The sequence below is a fragment of the Pyrus communis genome, chromosome 1 (genome assembly GCF_963583255.1).
Source record: "Pyrus communis chromosome 1, drPyrComm1.1, whole genome shotgun sequence".
In the NCBI taxonomy this organism is placed as follows: Eukaryota; Viridiplantae; Streptophyta; class Magnoliopsida; order Rosales; family Rosaceae; genus Pyrus; species Pyrus communis.
The window spans coordinates 2,210,788-2,227,354 of record NC_084803.1 but is presented as its reverse complement, the minus strand read 5'-3'; the positions used below and the strand labels follow the sequence as shown (position 1 = coordinate 2,227,354).

At 35.1% G+C, this 16,567-nt stretch overlaps 2 protein-coding genes across 3 annotated transcripts; one reads left to right on the top strand and one right to left on the bottom strand.

Moving 5' to 3' along the window:
* The first annotated feature begins 4,573 nt into the window (after positions 1 to 4,573).
* Positions 4,574 to 8,525, top strand: LOC137719713 (brassinosteroid-related acyltransferase 1-like). Its single transcript, XM_068458753.1, has 3 exons — positions 4,574 to 5,088; positions 6,399 to 6,905; positions 7,767 to 8,525. Exons 1-3 carry the CDS (start codon positions 4,603 to 4,605, stop codon positions 8,259 to 8,261), a joined length of 1,488 nt encoding a protein of 495 aa, XP_068314854.1. The 5' UTR covers positions 4,574 to 4,602; the 3' UTR covers positions 8,262 to 8,525.
* Positions 8,526 to 9,015: 490 nt separating this feature from the next.
* Positions 9,016 to 12,848, bottom strand: LOC137745756 (two-component response regulator ARR14-like). 2 transcript variants are annotated; one of them, XM_068485769.1, is made up of 7 exons: positions 12,344 to 12,848; positions 11,689 to 11,841; positions 11,153 to 11,551; positions 10,860 to 10,936; positions 10,092 to 10,778; positions 9,594 to 9,992; positions 9,016 to 9,281 (listed from the first exon to the last, which is right to left on the bottom strand). In XM_068485769.1, exons 1-7 carry the CDS (start codon positions 12,471 to 12,473, stop codon positions 9,270 to 9,272), a joined length of 1,857 nt encoding a protein of 618 aa, XP_068341870.1. In that variant the 5' UTR covers positions 12,474 to 12,848; the 3' UTR covers positions 9,016 to 9,269. The 2 variants fall into 2 exon arrangements, with proteins under 2 accessions (XP_068341870.1, XP_068341863.1); XM_068485762.1 differs by having other exon boundaries at positions 9,594 to 10,778; positions 12,344 to 12,847.
* Between the last annotated feature and the right edge of the window lie 3,719 nt (positions 12,849 to 16,567).

The window sequence follows — 16,567 nt, the reverse complement described above, 5'->3', positions numbered from 1 at the left end:
GAATATATTTAATCGTGATCCATTTTCTTAATTTCTTTTAAGTAGCTTGAAGGGTTCGCCATTGATTTTCTTACGATTCTTTTGAGCATACTTATATGAACCAAAGAACCATCGTTATATCTTATTAATTAGTAATGAGTACTGTAACAGAATATTTAGACACCACAGAACAGAAGTTTTGGTTCTTCTAAACTTAGAAGACTTGCACAACAGAAAGATATGAGAGAAATATAATTAACTGCGGAAAACCAACTAGATATCCGTGCATGAATCCATGAACATGTCTTTTATTAATTTATTAGGGTTTTCTTTGGCTCGTGGATTATCATTTTTTTATATTTTAATGTTATTTTTAAAATGTAGGGCTTCTCTTCCCAGAGAAGAGAAATCTCTTGAAAAAAGTGGCGTAATAGGATTAACATGTGCAAACAATTATTAGTTCAAAATAAATATTCTTTTTGTTAATTTCAGAAAAAGGAAATTATTAGAACTGTATTGGATGTGGCAGTAAAATGACAGGCACATGCAGCCGACTGAATTTGGACAAGAATTATTGTGGTTGATGGTAACATATATATAAAGTATATATTTATTCTGTGTCGTGAAATCGATCTATGCGTGTCTCTGACATCGTGACGATCGAGAACGGTTCAAAGTAGTTCAGAAATTGCTGCCAATAATTTGAGTAAAACTCATCACGCATATATATAGAGGATTACTGCATCAATGCATGTTACTATTTGAATAGACATGCATGTAGATGTAGGTAATTCAGTGGAATTAATTTATTAAATGATAAAGATGTGGGAGCATGCACTGGGGATCTACTAGAAGTGGAAGATCAAAAGAAAGAACACATTCTGCTTTAGGACTTTATAATTAAATTGGTAGCTCTATTTATAACCTATAGTAGTATGTAGGGATAAATTATAACAAATAGGAAAGGATGATTGACACGAAATAGGACGTTAATCATGCGATGTCATGAGAGGAAATCAAAACATATGATATGTGTTATTAGTTTGAGATATCACGACGATGCTTATATTAGAGTGTAGGTAAGTCTTAGTCATTTGTTATAATGAATTATATTGCTTAGCTCCATTGCAAAGCCAAGTATATATTCTCAATCTTTGGAAAAAATAAGAGGCTATGTATATTATAAAGTGAAGAAAAGTTGAAGCAAAAGAAAGAGAACCGAAAATAAGGCAAGGTGCTGGGAAAGGTTGATACAGGGAAGAGACAAAGGGTGAGCTTTAAATCCACGCTTTCTTTTGCCATCAAGAGCCACTTGCCAACCCTCCCTTCCTCTATCCCTACGGGTCCCCCCTCTCCCTCTCTCTCTCACTCTTAAACAAACGCATGACATTGATGGTACTCCGAAATATCGGATACTTTAGGTGAAATGTTTTATACTTCAAAACACTATAATTTTTTTTGGTTCTTATATTACAACGTTATTAACTGTTCCCCATTCAACATCATTTCTCACTCCAAGTGCCAATCAACAGGTCCGCCTTTACAACTAAACAGAACTAAAACTCAAAGGTTCTATATATCTTTTTTGGTTCTTTCCCTTATATATTCGACGTGGTCGTTTTTTCTCTACAACTTCATGACTTACAGAGGAAAAGATTCAATACATTCTTTTACTTCCATGCACACCTTTCTTTGCTTTTTATCTTTAATTTGAATAAATAAAAAGGAATACCGATGAAGTATGCATAAATTATCTTTTAATATAGACAAGAACGAACCAAATTATTAAAGTGATGGAAAAAGTGCATTAAATTAGTTAAAATGAAGAAACAAAAGAAAATGTTAATGTTGTTTTATTATGGACGATAGTAATATTGAGAGTATTTCACATTAAAAATGAAAGTCTTAAATAAAAAACGGTTATAAGATTCCAAGGGTTAGCCATGTTCGAGCAAAAATGATGTATTTTTTTTTTTATATGAATTTGCACAAATTTTCTTCTCATAACATACAACTATTTCTTCAATTATTCTTAATTTTTCCACTTTCACCTCGTTAAAAGAAATGAAATGGTCCTACCCAAGAGACGTATGGGGTCCAACCCAAGGAGGATGATGGACCAAGTCTATAGACAGGTAGTCTTGTTTGTCTCTCTCCTCTCCCTCCAAGTGCGAGACAGATCGATCATACATGATTAATTTTCATCTATTAATTCAGTCTTTAATTTCATTCATGTAAATTACACAGTACCATGCAAAAAATTCAATTGTGAAAATGACGTGATCATGTGCTTCCAATATAGAGTTATTTTGAGTGCTTCTAAACTTGTCAAACTAGTTTGAGTAGTGAGTTTGTTTTTCCGCACTCAAATTTAAATTTTCTCTTTCAGTTTGGATAAATATAAAGGAGTTTTTGGATGCGGTCTCTAACTATTAATATTTTTTTTTACTAAAACCTTGTTAGTTTTCAGTTTTTTTATTAAAATTTTTGACATTAATATAATAATGTATTCCTATGTAGGTTATTATATTGTTTAAATTAAAAGTTGAAATTTGTAGTTGTTAATATTAATGAGATTTTAAATAAAACTCATCATTTATGGGATTAAAAATATAAATTGTACTCTTTAATATATTGTATGTATGTATATGTGTGTGTGTGTGTGTGTGTGTGTGTGTGTGTAAACATGGGCACATTCATCAAAATTAATAGAAAAAATTATTGCACCAAAATATGTGTACATTCTTCGAAAAAAAGAAAGATATTAAGTTTAATAACATTAGTAAATTTCTTCAATTAAACTTGACATGGATATATATTCTTGAATCAACGAAAAAAAATGTACTCATATAAGTTCAAATAATGGATTAGAAAAAAAAAATTGAATGGATATTATAAAAAAAAAATCGGTACATTTTACATATGACAAATTGGTATATTTAAGAATGAGTACATTTATGATTAAAAAAAATTAAAAAATTATATGAGTGGGAACATTTAAGATTAAAAATTTGAAAACCTTTTTATAAAAAATTAGTGGGTATGAACTTTTCTAATTTTTTTTTTTTCAAATGTTTTGAATTGAAAATTAATTTGGAGTTTAATAAAGTGTGAGTATTAAAACACTAAATCAATTACTAATTTTTATTTTTAAAAATTACATATAACATGTATATTCATTAATACAGTAATATCAGGGTCTTCGATCAAAATCTAAAAACTAATAAGATCTCAATCAATGAATGTTAGTAACTAGGGACCGAATACTAATTTTTAAAAAATTTAATGTAGAAATGTTAAAATGGTCCCTGTGTTTTGGTCATTGGGTCAATTTAGTCCCTGTGTTTTCAATTTGGCCAATTTGGTCCTTGTGTTTATCTTCGTTAGCCAATTAAAGACATTTCCATCTAATTTATGTAACATCCCACAACGTCTAGGGGAGTGGATCCTGTAAGATTTATATGTATATTCTTATCTCTACCTAGCACGAGGCCTTTTGGGAACTCATTGGCTTCAGGTTTCGTAAGAACTCCGAAGTTAAGCGAGTAGCGCGCGAGACCATTCCCAGGATGGGTGACCCACTGGGAAGTTCTCGTGTGAGTTCCTAGAAACAAAACTGTGATGGCGTGGTCGGGGCCCAAAGCGAACAATATCGTGCTACGGTGGAGTCGAGCCCGGATGTGGTGGGGGTCGGGGCTAAGATGTGACAATTTGGTATCAGAGCCAATCTCTAGCCAGATGTGTGCCGATGAGAACGTTGGGCCCCTAAGAGGGGTGGATTGTAACATCCCACATCGCCCAGGAGAGTGGATCTTGTAAGCTTTATATGTATATTCTCATCTCTACCTAGCATGAGACCTTTTGTGAGCTCATTGGCTTCGAGTTCCGTAGGAACTCCGAAGTTAAGCGAGTAGCGCGCGAGAGCATTCCCAGGATGGGTGACCCACTGGGAAGATCTCGTGTGAGTTCCCAGAAACAAAACCGTGAGGGTGTGGTAGGGGCCCAAAGCGGACAATATTGTGCTACGGTGGAGTCGAGCCAGGGATATGGTGGGGGCCTGGGCTGGGATGTGACAATTTATGTAAAAAATTTATAAATTATAAACTTATTTATAAAATTATAATTTATTTGATTTAAAATATTTAAAAATTAAATTAAATTTAATTTAAAAGAAAAATTATTGTCCTCCTAGACCTCCTCCCTAGCATTACCTCCTCTCTTTTCAATGTCACAACCTTAATCATTTTTCAGATTGGAAGTTTTATCTCTTAAGTGTTATTTCTCATTGATTTGCATTTTTCTGTAAAGAGAAAGGGTAATTATATCTCATATGATTTTTCTTATGAATTTTTTAAAAAATATCGGATGAAATGTCCTTAATTGGCTAACAGAGACAAACACGATAACTAAATTAGCTAAATCGAAAACATAGGGACTAAATTGACCATATGTCTATAACACAGGAACCATTTTTACATTTAAGCCATATCGTTTTTGAATAAAAAAGTTATGAGTGCAACCTCTACATTTCGATGTCTATATATTTACCATCTCCTCGCCTCCTCTCTCTCACATTTGTTAAGGCCAGCTAAGCTTGAAAACCCTTGCTAGCAATCAAACTCCATGGGCACAGAACGTGACATTGATGATTACTTAACCACAGTTTCAATCACCAAAACCGTGTCTGTACTCCCAAAAGTTCTGCACGCACCAAAACTTCTCACCCTCTCAAACTTGGACAGGCAGAGTTCAATCCATATGTACTTGGTTTTCTTTTACATTTCTAACTCTGTTGCTCATCACAAAGACAACGATCTGTTACTTGATGGTGCTGATGATTCGGTTTTCGGAAGCTTGAAGTGTGGATTGGAAGAGACGTTATCGGTGTGGTACCCAGCTGCGGGGAGGTTGAGCTTGAACCCTAGTGATCATGGAAACAAATTCAACTTGTGGTGCAACAACAAAGGCGCTGTTCTCGTCGAGGCGGAGACACCGGTTAAGGTCTCGGAGCTTGGGGACCTCTCTCAGTACAATGAATTTTTTGAGAAATTAGTTCACAAGCCTGTGTTTGATGGAGACTTCTCTGAGACGCCTTTGGTTGTTGGTCAGGTAATTATATGTACCGATTAAATTTTGTATTATATCAATATATTGCCTAATTAAAAAATACATTTGTATACAATTTGTTCAAGGATATCAATTCCATCTACCTTGTTATCTTTAATTCTGATATATATTGATTGTTTTCGGATAAATTTATGGGGTTTTTGAACATTACTCGTCGGAAATTTTGAAATTAAAAAAAAAAATTCCGGTGTTAGATTACACATTAATTTTTATTCTTTGGAGTGTACTTGTTAGATCCCACATCACCCAGGGGAGTGAGTCTTGTATGTATATTTCCATCTTTATCTAGCACGAGGCCTTTTGCGGAGTGAGTCTTATATGTATATTCCCATCTTTACCTAGCACGAGGCCTTTTGGGAGCTCACTGGCTTCAGAGTTCATCGGAACTCCGAAGTTAAGTGAGTAGCGCGCGAGAACACTCCCATGATGGGTGACCTACTAGGAAGTTCTTGTGTGAGTTCCTAGAAATAAAACCGTGAGGGCGTGGTCGAGGCCCAAAGCGGACAATATCGTGCTACGGTGAAGTCGAGCCCCAGTTGTAGTGGGGGCCCGAACCGGGATGTGATAGTACTTTTATTAAAATTTATATTCTATTTTTGTTATTAAATGTCCCCGCATCAAAATTTTGATTTTATTGATATGCACATTTTAGTTCTTCCAATTATAAATTATAAATAAATTTAAATCTGAAAACATTAAAATTAGTGACACATAAGAAAAATATGTAAATACATAAATGTACAGAAATGACTGTACCGAAGTATATTAAATTAACTTGATTGTACCGAAATGTATGTACCGAACTATATCATAATGAATTGTATACCTAAATGTTTGTACTGAAATATATTCTAATGAATTAGTGTAGACTTTAGAAAAATAAGAATCATGAAATTACAAAAAAACATGGAATATAAATGATGGCTTTTAAATAGAACTAAGGGACTAAACTCAATATTGAATTTTGTACAAGTTGTTAATCTAAACTTCATCTATATAAAGATTAAAATCTTGTTTTCTATAAATTTATATATTAATCTTCATTAGGGTTTGTTGGAATGACATATATATAAATTTTTCATATGTTAATTTTCGACATATAAAATTTGTACATGCTTGATTTAAAATTGAACCAATTTCTTTTGGATCTGTTACTAACACTTCAAATAAGTTATATTTGTACTTCATAGATGATGATATTTTTAAAGTGCCAACAAAAACTCTCGTCCATAAAATTTGAACTCAAGTCCGATTAAGTTGGTATAACATCTTGTAATGATTTGGCACTGTAGGTGACCAAGTTTGGTTGTGGAGGCTACTCAGTAGGTATTGGTATCAGCCACTCATTGTTCGACGGACCGGCGGCGTATGAATTTATGAGTGCATGGGCTTCCAATTCTACCAAAACTAAGAAACAACACAAAGCTTCGGAGATTCCTAATTTACCAGTGCACGACAGAGGGACACTACTGATGGACAAGTGTGATGAAGCTCCAAAGGGGAATAGTACAGAGTTGTTGCCAAACCGAAACGAGGACGGTTCTCCCGGAGTGACAAGGGCTGCAGCCGTTGGTCATTTATATCAATTGATCATACAAGCAGCAGCATCCAATGACCACATGAATTTCCTCAAAAATGGGTCTAATATTTTGGATCAAATTAATGATCGTAATTATGTTTATAAGACCTTTCATCTGAGTGGTACACTGATTGAGAGTTTGAAGAAAGAAGTTTGTGGTGATGAAACGAGTAGCTTTCCATGTTCATCCTTTGAAGTTGTGGCTGCTCACCTCTGGAAGGTAAATTTCTCAATTAATTGGCGCTCTTGGAGAAAACTAGGTCAAATAAAACAAAAAGAAAACACTAGTTTCCTTAAACTTTCATAAATAAGGCTAATTTTTACTTTCATAATTCTAATAGTAATCAGATGTATAATTGTGTATGCAGTTCTCAAATTGGAGATGAATTTTCACAAAACTTTGGTATTGGTTAAACCTTTTTAATGAATTAGTGGCTATAACAACATTTTTTTACTATTATTATTGAGAAAAGAGATTCTCTTAAAAGTAGAACTTTCTATAAACTCTCTGTCACCTTACAATTTAACGTCAATTCTTGTGCCAATATTATAAAAAATTGTGCCAAAAACAAAATGTGGCAGCGAGTGTCACTTTTGAGAGAGCCTCCTTAGTATTTCACATTATTCTTTTATATGATGAACATCTTGATGTCTATGCGTATAACATATATATATATATATATATATGTAGACATGTTTTGTATAATTTACTTTGAAACAAACCAGAAACAAAATTGTTCAAGTTTCTACGAAGATTGGAAGCTATTGAATTGACTAGGGTCCACTTGTATAGACCAAATTAGAACTTTTTCTTTTAAAGGTAGTAGAATACGATAAATGTGGGTGAGACCAATTTACATATTATCTCGGTCTCTCTACATTCAACTTCGACTAACTTGTGTAAATTAGAATGGTTTTCTAGTAAATGATCAACAAAATACATTCGTCCTTTGAACTAGTTCATAGTCATATCATTTTCCAGCTATATTCATCCCAAATATTAAAAACGCACCAACGCATGAAGACAAGGAGTCGGATTCGTTTTCCGGTTGTGGTTGAATGATTGATGTCATGAATGCAGGCAAAGACTAAAGCTTTAGGAGTGAAGAAGGAAGCCATGGTGTGCCTGCAATTTGCCGTCGACGCAAGGAACAAGGTGGACCCCGTACTTCCCCAAGGCTTCAGCGGCAATGCATTCGTGCTGGCCTCCGTTGCCCTAACGGCGGCACAGGTGGAGCAAGCCACCCACAAGGCCATCGTCGAGAAGATAAGGGAGGCCAAGAACTCTGTCACCAACTCCTACGTGCAGGCATACATGGAGGCAGTTGGTGGGCCACAGACTACTCTGCCTCCCCTCGAGGAGCTCACTTTTGTATCTGACTGGACCAGAATGCCCTTCCACAAAATAGGGTTTTTGCATGAATCGGCCGCATATGCGTCTCCGTTGGTCTCTTCGATCTCGCAGGTCGCGTACTTCATGCAAAACCCTAGTGACTGTAAGGGCATTGACATGAGAGTCGGATTGCTTCCGCAATACGTCAGTGCCTTATCTCGCTGTTTCATCGCTAACGACTAACGAGCAATGAAGACGCACAAATACCCCAACTCTGTGGCTAAGCTCCGATAGCGAAGGAAGTGCTGTTGATAGTAAATTAGGTCAAGAGTTCGAATTCGATTGGTCCAATTGTTTGGTTGAAACTATTGTATTTGTTTTTGCGTTTACTTTCTCTTTTTGTTGGTAGTTGGGTGTGAGCTTATGTCTGAAGGTGGTCTGTGGAGAGATTAATTATTATATGATTATGATTTTCCATATGAGGTGTTCAAAGATAGTTGTTTATTCCACGATTTTTGAAATGGTCGTTTGGTGAGGCACATTACAGTATTAACTTAGAAAATATAATTATGGTGAGATGTACTTTTCTTTGGTTACATTGAACGGGATTATTGTCATCGGGGGACAAAGTCATATGAAAAAAAATTTACAAATAACATAATATTATTAAATTGAAATTTTTTTATAGCAATAAGTTCGTTTCATATAAGTTGCTCTTTGAACTATCAACTATGTTGTCATTATCTCCAAACTTTCTTCATATAAAATAAATAAAATGGTAAAAACTCACAATATTATAATTGTTATTCTTTTTATGAACTAGCATATCAGATCAGGCAGACGATGCTTGTTATTTTTAATGAGATTGATTCTTTGTGATCCCTCTACTCGGTTTTATACAGCTCAAAGAAAATAAAGAAAATAAAACTGCTGCGTGTGGATTAGAAAGTATGCTAATTATGCAGAATTACTTAAACTAAAGGGAAGCCAAAGCATATGTAGTCAAAGAGACATGATTAACTACTCCTTAATACATTGTCGGGGCCTGGACGACAAGGCCTCTTCATCATACAGATTAAACAAAGCCCTTATGACTCAGCAACTACATAGATCAGAGATTGGAGACTAATTCTTGCTACTCAAATACAAAACTTGAGATTAATTAGATACGAAGACAAATACGAAGAACAGCGCCGCGACCTCAAAGAGTATTCTACACAGGGATTGAACCAACCTTCCGGTGATTTCGCCTTATCTCCTTTCCTGCATCACCAAGTTCATGTTATTGAGTTTTCAAACAAGTAAAAAGAAAAATATCAGAATCGTAATGCAACAAATTCTGCAGTTCAATGTAGCGACTACGCAATGGTATCTAAGTTTTCGGTAATCAGTGAACTAGTATTTGTTCATACACTAGGATGTTAATTGCAATTAGATGAGCAAAAAGCGTTCCTAATAGCTGTACACATATGTGACAGGTAAACAAACAGCATGATTTCATTCGGTTATCAAGACATTGTACAGGTAATGTTAGTGAATCTGACAGTGACTGAGGCCGGTAAAGAAGCTCCTTACCTGTTTCATCATTGAGCTCACTAACTCATCCAACGAACCAGCATTGTGGGGAACATAACCGCCCTGTGGCTTCCGTTGGTCCATAAGGTACCCCTGCTGCTTCAACTTCAATGGTGCATCCATAGTTGATATTTCGACATCAAGAAAATTTGGTTGTCCAATCGAATCGAAGTCGCTGTTTCTTTGGAAGGCTGAGCTTCCAGCGTCCAAATTTTGGTCAAAAGGAGCTACGTTATCATTGACAGGCCTCAAGTTGTTCATTGAGCTACACATGACATCTGGGCAGAAAGGGGAATCCTGCTTCGGCTCATCCCAACCCATAAACAGGTCATTGTTAATTGTTGGCCCAGAATTATTGCTCATTGTAGATGCCGGGATCTGCATTTCTATTCTTGAATCCTGTGATTGACAGGAGATTGAATTTATACAAGAAACATCAATCTCAGAGCTCCCAATTTGTGAGGACATTATAGGCATATCGTCCCTCAGGTTACTTACAAGAAGAGTAGGTTGTTTAAAAGTGTCGTGTGCTGAGAAAGAATTTGACCGGAATGCAGATGACTGAGCAGCGGTTGGCCAGTTGTCATTCAACCGTCTGTGATCCAGAAACGAGGGCGACAGTTCTGGTTTTAAGGAGGTCATTGATACAGAAGACTGCAATATTACATGATTTCTTCCGACTTCAGAATCTTGATTATGTCTTAACAATGTGTCGTCTGTAAGACCGAAAGGATCATTTGACCTATTCATCACTTTTCCATCTGTAAAACCACTGGAATTGGGATAAATAGGTGCGTCATAGGCGGAACCCCTACTATGTTGCTGATCAAGTTCCAAGTGTGTCGGAAGCATATTTCCATTACGGTTTCCAGGAAACATGACTGGCTGATCATTAATGGAGTTGCTTGGATTCTGTGCATGACCCAATTGAAACATTCCGGATGAAGGAAGGCAATGCAGACCCACACCAGCAGGAGTGTTCAATCTACCAATCATCCCATTAGGCGGGAAGGATCTGTATCCGTTGTTATGAAACTGCACAGGTCCAGTCAATGCATGGTAATTTCCAACTCCATTCATAGAAGCTGTTCGCAAATATGAAGAATCCGAAGTGCCTAAGGCTGCCACCATATTAGCTTGTTGGTTTGCCACACAGCTGATCCTTTTCAGGTAGAGCCTATACTTCTGCAAAGATAAAATAAAAATAAGCTCTGTAGAATAGAAGATAAAGATTGTACGAAACTAAGGATACAACAGAATTTATACCTGGAGATGGCTTGCAACATTTTCCCTTGTAAGCTTTTCAACATTCATCAAATCTAGAATCTTTTTCGGTACAGCCTCTGCATACAAAACAAAATTTATGCGAAGCAATTGGTTTTAAAGGTTTCATGTGAGAAACAAGCGTTACAAACAAGCAAAAAATATGACAGATTCCGGATGCATGAGTCAACTATTCACTACTAGGAGTTTCAAAGCTAGGGTATAATTTCTGAATTCCACATATTACAAATATGTGGATAATTTCAAATAGCTTTGAACAGGGATAAAGAACATACTGTCAATGCCCAACTGATTAACAGCAGCCACAAATTTGCGATGCAGCTCCACAGACCAAACAACGCGAGGCTTTTTCTGGGTTGAAGGATCGTCATTTTCGTATTCATCCTCATCATGATCCTCATCCTCGCCCTCATTCTGATCCTTCCGTTTCTTATTGAGCTTTGCATTCTGATCTGAGTTTCCCATCCCTACTGACCCAAGTCCTCCTTCGCCACTTCCAGCGTGCGACTTGTCTTGATTGCCAGAGTTCTGGTCCTTTGAATCAACCTTCTTTCTGATCACGTGCTGCCAGATGTTCTTCAGCTGCTCAATTCGAACGGGTTTTAGTAGGTAATCGCAAGCTCCGTGGGTGATTCCCTTCATCACAAGCTTGTGATCCCCATTTACAGACAACACTAAGAACATGTTTACATTCATAATTAGTAACGAAGCGTAACTTGAAAAACAAAATCTGCAGACTTGAGGTATTTCAAATTTTCAGAATCGAAAACGATATGAATATAAGAGACTTGAGCAGTGCAAGGGGCTTTACTTATAACAGGGAGATCCATCTCAAGCCCGACAAGCTCAAGTAGCTTGAATCCATCCATGTCTGGCATATGCACATCACTGATAACAAGGTCAAACTTGTCCTTGTTTTCTCTCAACAACTTTAATGCAGTGATTGCCTGACTCGTCGTCGTAACTGCAAAATCCATCAAATGATATAAACACACCAATTTTCTACAGGAACAAAATCAAACCTTCAGATGCTAAAAGTAGAGCAACCAAAACATACCAACCTATCGTAATCTAATCAAACATAACAAAAACTCTGACTCTATCTATATACAATGAAACAGAGAATTCAAATTCAACCTAACTGATTTGAGAATCCAATTGCTCTACAATATCTAAGCGATAATCTTATTTCTAACTTCAAGCAACAATTTGTTCTCCTAATTTTAGAAAAAAGAATCAATCTTTTAGATACAAATTATTATTACAACAAATTCCCAGAATTAGTGAGAAAAATATAAAATTGACTGACAAAATCTATTCAGCACAAAGTCTAAGAACCCAATTGAAAATTACTAACAGAAATCACAAAATCTAAATAAAAACACCATTTTATCCCCCAGAAAATAGCTTGATAACAAAGCAAAAATAAATCAGAAAATTCATGACAGAAAACCCAATGGACAAACCATGATATTGACATCTACGGAGCAGAGCCTCTAAGAGCTTGAGGCAAATGGGATCATCGTCTACAGCAAGCACACGCATCCCAATGGGAAACTGGTCTCTGGGTTCATCGAGTACCCGCTCAACGGTCATTTTTTCAACCAGAGAACTTCACAACTCCAAGCAATGGAGGACAGAGAAAAAGTTTGAACCTTGAAGCTTTTTACTACCGGTTTTGACAAACCCAGCAAAACCCAGAATTTAAAAAATAGAAGGATGCAGAGAAGATGATTTGATGAGATGGGTAATTAAAGAGAGAGAGAGAGAGAGAGAGAGAGAGAGAGAGGGATTAAGGAGTGTGATTAGTGGTAAACATGGAATATTAATAATAAATGCCTCTCTTTTCTCTCTCTCTTGGTGTTTGTGTAATCCGAGAGAGAGAGAGAAACGGAATCTGAAGACATATGTATGTATTGAGAAATTAAGTCCTCCCTCTGTTGGCCTTCCTGAAATGGACCCTGTTTTTCCTGGTTTTTGGGTTCAGTAGAATCTCAGTATTTGATATCAGAATTTAATTTTCATTTGAGTTTTTTCCTTATTTTGATATTTATTGTGTTTTGACTTTTTGTGGAAGAAATTATAATTTTTGTCTACGAAAATATAAAATGAAATTACAATTTATCCAAGCAGGGTTGGTTTTTTTATGTGCAACCGAAAGATTTTACCGCAGGTTCTGAAACAATTTAATCGCTTCACATATGGGAAAAAAATATTTTTAAATTTTATTCTTATAAGAAAATCTTTGTTTAAATTGTTTTCCATTTTTACCTACCATTTTTGTCAAAATTTACGACTTGGTTGTTTCAATATATGTCTTATTAGATTTCCTCCGAAAATTTACATGATATTTGAACATGCCAATGAGGGTTAGTTGATTTGTTTAGGATCGTTCTCTTCATTATCAAGGTCTAGTTTCAAGTTCCTATGCCAACAATCACTTTTGGTGGGTGATTTGTAAAAATAAAAAAAAATGGCTAAGACCTCAAGTTCTCAAAGGAAATGATGATGTATCCTGAAATGTGGTAGCTTCCCCTCCTCGTAACTTTTTAATACCAATAAAAAAGAAAGAGATATTTGAACATGATGTTGTTTGGCTAGATATATCTTGATACATAACGTATTTGTTTTAACACGTTCTTAAAATATAACACAACATGAATTAATAAAATAATGTGACTTCGCTATAACAGCTACAACAAATGTTTGAAAATGCATATTGAGTAATTTTCCTAATAAGTCAACTTTCTCTGCTGTTATATATTAGTTATTACATTGGCTTATTATATTAATATTTCATAAATTGTTGAATAAATTCTACATACTTAATACACCTCACATTTGCTTTTTCACTTAAAAATTATCTTAACACATCCCACATACTTTCTCATAATACCCCCACACCCCACATTCTCAATATACACCTTATATTTTGTTCATACACCTCACATTTTCTGTACACCCTATTTAACAATTTGAACGTTTAGTTTGCCGAAAATTTTCAAATCATCTGAACGTTTAGTTTGCCGAATGATTTCAAAATGATGAATCGTCATCACCATCGCAGCAAAGAAACTGTTGAAATCGTCATCACCATCACCGCACTGGTCAGCCAAACGGATGAACAGCCGCAGGGATCCAAAAGAAGAAAAGGGCAAACAAAAGAACTCCCAACACAGCACCTCTAACAAATGCCAGAGATAAAGATTCTAATTTAGAACAAAAATGCCGACTGGAATTTGACAAAAATGTTGCCTGGGATTTAAATCATATATGAGTTTGTTTTCAATTCCACCATTAAAACCCCATCTCTTCTGTTTTTAATATTTAGTGATAATTTAGGTGTTTAATTCTTCATGTAATCATTGTGATCCCTAAAAGATGAATATGAATATAGAAGCTTAAATAACGCAACAAACGCAAGATTAAATAATGATCGATGGCATCGAAATCACTAATACAATGAAAAATATGAAGTCTTCATGTGAAGTTTCCGAAACATCGATTTTGTGTTTCATTCGTCAAAAACAATTTTTCTCAATCAACATATTTGTAGTTTCATTGGTTAGGGTTTTGTTCAACAATGGAGGATGGGAGGGTTTTGATAGTTGAGAAGATAAATAATACACTACAAGGTGTATTTAGAAATTTTTTTTTTTTTTTAACCTAATAAGATCAAAGTTATCATTGCACAGTGGAGTAAATAAGTCATTGAATATTAAATTTTAATGTGTGGTGCATTCAACATTTTATAAGGTGTTAATAGAAAAAGCCTATTACATTTTCATCAAAACAAATTTGATTTATTTTCCTTCTCTTTCTTTCCCCAATGATTAATCGAAAGTATATGGGTGAGTATCCTCATTACTTTATTTTTATTTAATACACGTCTGTTATAAATAAATTTAAATTATGAAAGGATAATTCGAACTTGAGTACAAACAGAGATGTACACAACTCTAACCAACTTACCGGCTCCAAAATTTGCAGTAGGTTTCAATACTTAAGAGTTTAGAACGGGAATTGGGAACATATGAAGTAAGAATCGACCCTGACTTCTTTTAATTTGTACAGAAATTAACAGCAGTTCTCGTCTTCCTCTTCTGGCGAAGGACACAAAAAGAAGTAAGACACAGTAGCAGCAGATCGATCACACCTAAGTGATAGAGACAAATTAAACAAAAACTTGTGAAAGGTGGGGTGGAATTGGAGAAAGAGACACATGGAGCATGATGATTGTTAATGGAAGCTGAGCCAATCCTAATACATGCAAGAAAAAGTTGCCAAATCACCTTAAAGTTATATGGAATGCGCACTATATTTACACATATCCAATTGTTTGTGTGTGTGTGTGTGTGTGTGTCATCTACTCATGCATTTTAGTGGAGAAAAACGTAGCATAATTTGTGTCTGGAAAGTTATATCAGACAAGGTGAGGATTTACCGTTTATAAATTAAGGGATTTCTATCTTAAACCAGCTGTATATCCACCTTTTATTAGTGCACACACTCTCTAGATTACCATTGGTTAGTACATGTAGCTAAGGTTAATAAATTAAACGATTATATTAGATTGCATTTGATGCATGATAATAGTATCATCTCACAATCAAACTGCATAATTGACACAGACATATATATATATATAATAGTTTTTACCCAAGAAAAAATTCAAAATGATTAGTGATGAATGAGAATGAGAGCGAGAGCGAACAATAATCATAATTTAATGAAGAATTTAGTAACGGTCATTGGCAGTCACCATATATTATTGAAATGGATTGCACTGTAAACAACGTATAAGATTTGCTTCCACTTGATTGTAAAAGTAGTGAAGTTACATGATTTTTTTTTTTTTTTTTTTGTAAGCCATGATTATTAAGAGTGATGTTAAAGAAATTAAATTTTTAAACGATAGTTTGCATGATGTGGTGATTATTGGTTGGACTTGGATTCCTTCTTTTAATTATTAAAAAAGAAGCTCAACCATTAACCACCACATCATGCGGGTTACAAAAATGGTTCAAAATTATTAAACTAGTGCAAGATTAATCTTAACATCAAACATTAAATTAAGGTACTTAATCCTACCGCATCTCGGAGGATCATGCAAGCATTATCTGGCTCAAACAAGACACCAATGAGCTTATTAAAAATATGATTATCAAAAGCACCATCATTGACTAAGCCAACAACATTAAACTGATGGGGCATGATATTAAAAAAAGCTTATCCCTCTCTCCCTTATTCTCTACGAATTTAATATAATTTGCGTGGTTATGATAATGCATTGTTTAGAAGATTCATGCTGGTGCAAAATCTTGAGATTCCTTGCTTTTTGAGTCACATGACTTTCCGTTTGGCATGATTGTATATTTTTTAGATGATATGCTAGCTAAGGTGGTAGGGTTTTAAGGGGAGAGGGGAGGAACATTGTGCAAGTTGGCCTAAATATAAGGCTTAGGAATGGTGAAGCTTTAGCTATTCTAGTCTCCGATAAGGTATATATGCTCACAGTTTAAAAAACAAGTTCAGTGACTTTCCTATAGTCTTCCTTTATCAGAATCTATTACCTCATCAAACTCTTGTTCTACATCACCAAACACATATGGCTGACTGGTTTGGCCGGCTATTACGTGGAGAGAGATGTTGCGTTATTTAAATTTGAGTGAATAGCGGTAGTCAGGTAT

Excerpts from the sequence above, each read along its gene's own strand:
- LOC137719713 (XM_068458753.1), top strand. The coding sequence starts at position 4,603 with ATGGGCACAGAACGTGACATTGATGATTACTTAACCACAGTTTCAATC. Across the intron at positions 5,089-6,398 it reads CGCCTTTGGTTGTTGGTCAG|GTGACCAAGTTTGGTTGTGG; the intron begins GTAATTATATGT and ends TTGGCACTGTAG. Across the intron at positions 6,906-7,766 it reads TGGCTGCTCACCTCTGGAAG|GCAAAGACTAAAGCTTTAGG; the intron begins GTAAATTTCTCA and ends TCATGAATGCAG.
- LOC137745756 (XM_068485762.1), bottom strand. The coding sequence starts at position 12,473 with ATGACCGTTGAGCGGGTACTCGATGAACCCAGAGACCAGTTTCCCATT. Across the intron at positions 11,842-12,343 it reads CCGTAGATGTCAATATCATG|TTACGACGACGAGTCAGGCA; the intron begins GTTTGTCCATTG and ends TGGATTTTGCAG. Across the intron at positions 10,937-11,152 it reads TAATCAGTTGGGCATTGACA|AGGCTGTACCGAAAAAGATT; the intron begins GTATGTTCTTTA and ends TTTTGTATGCAG.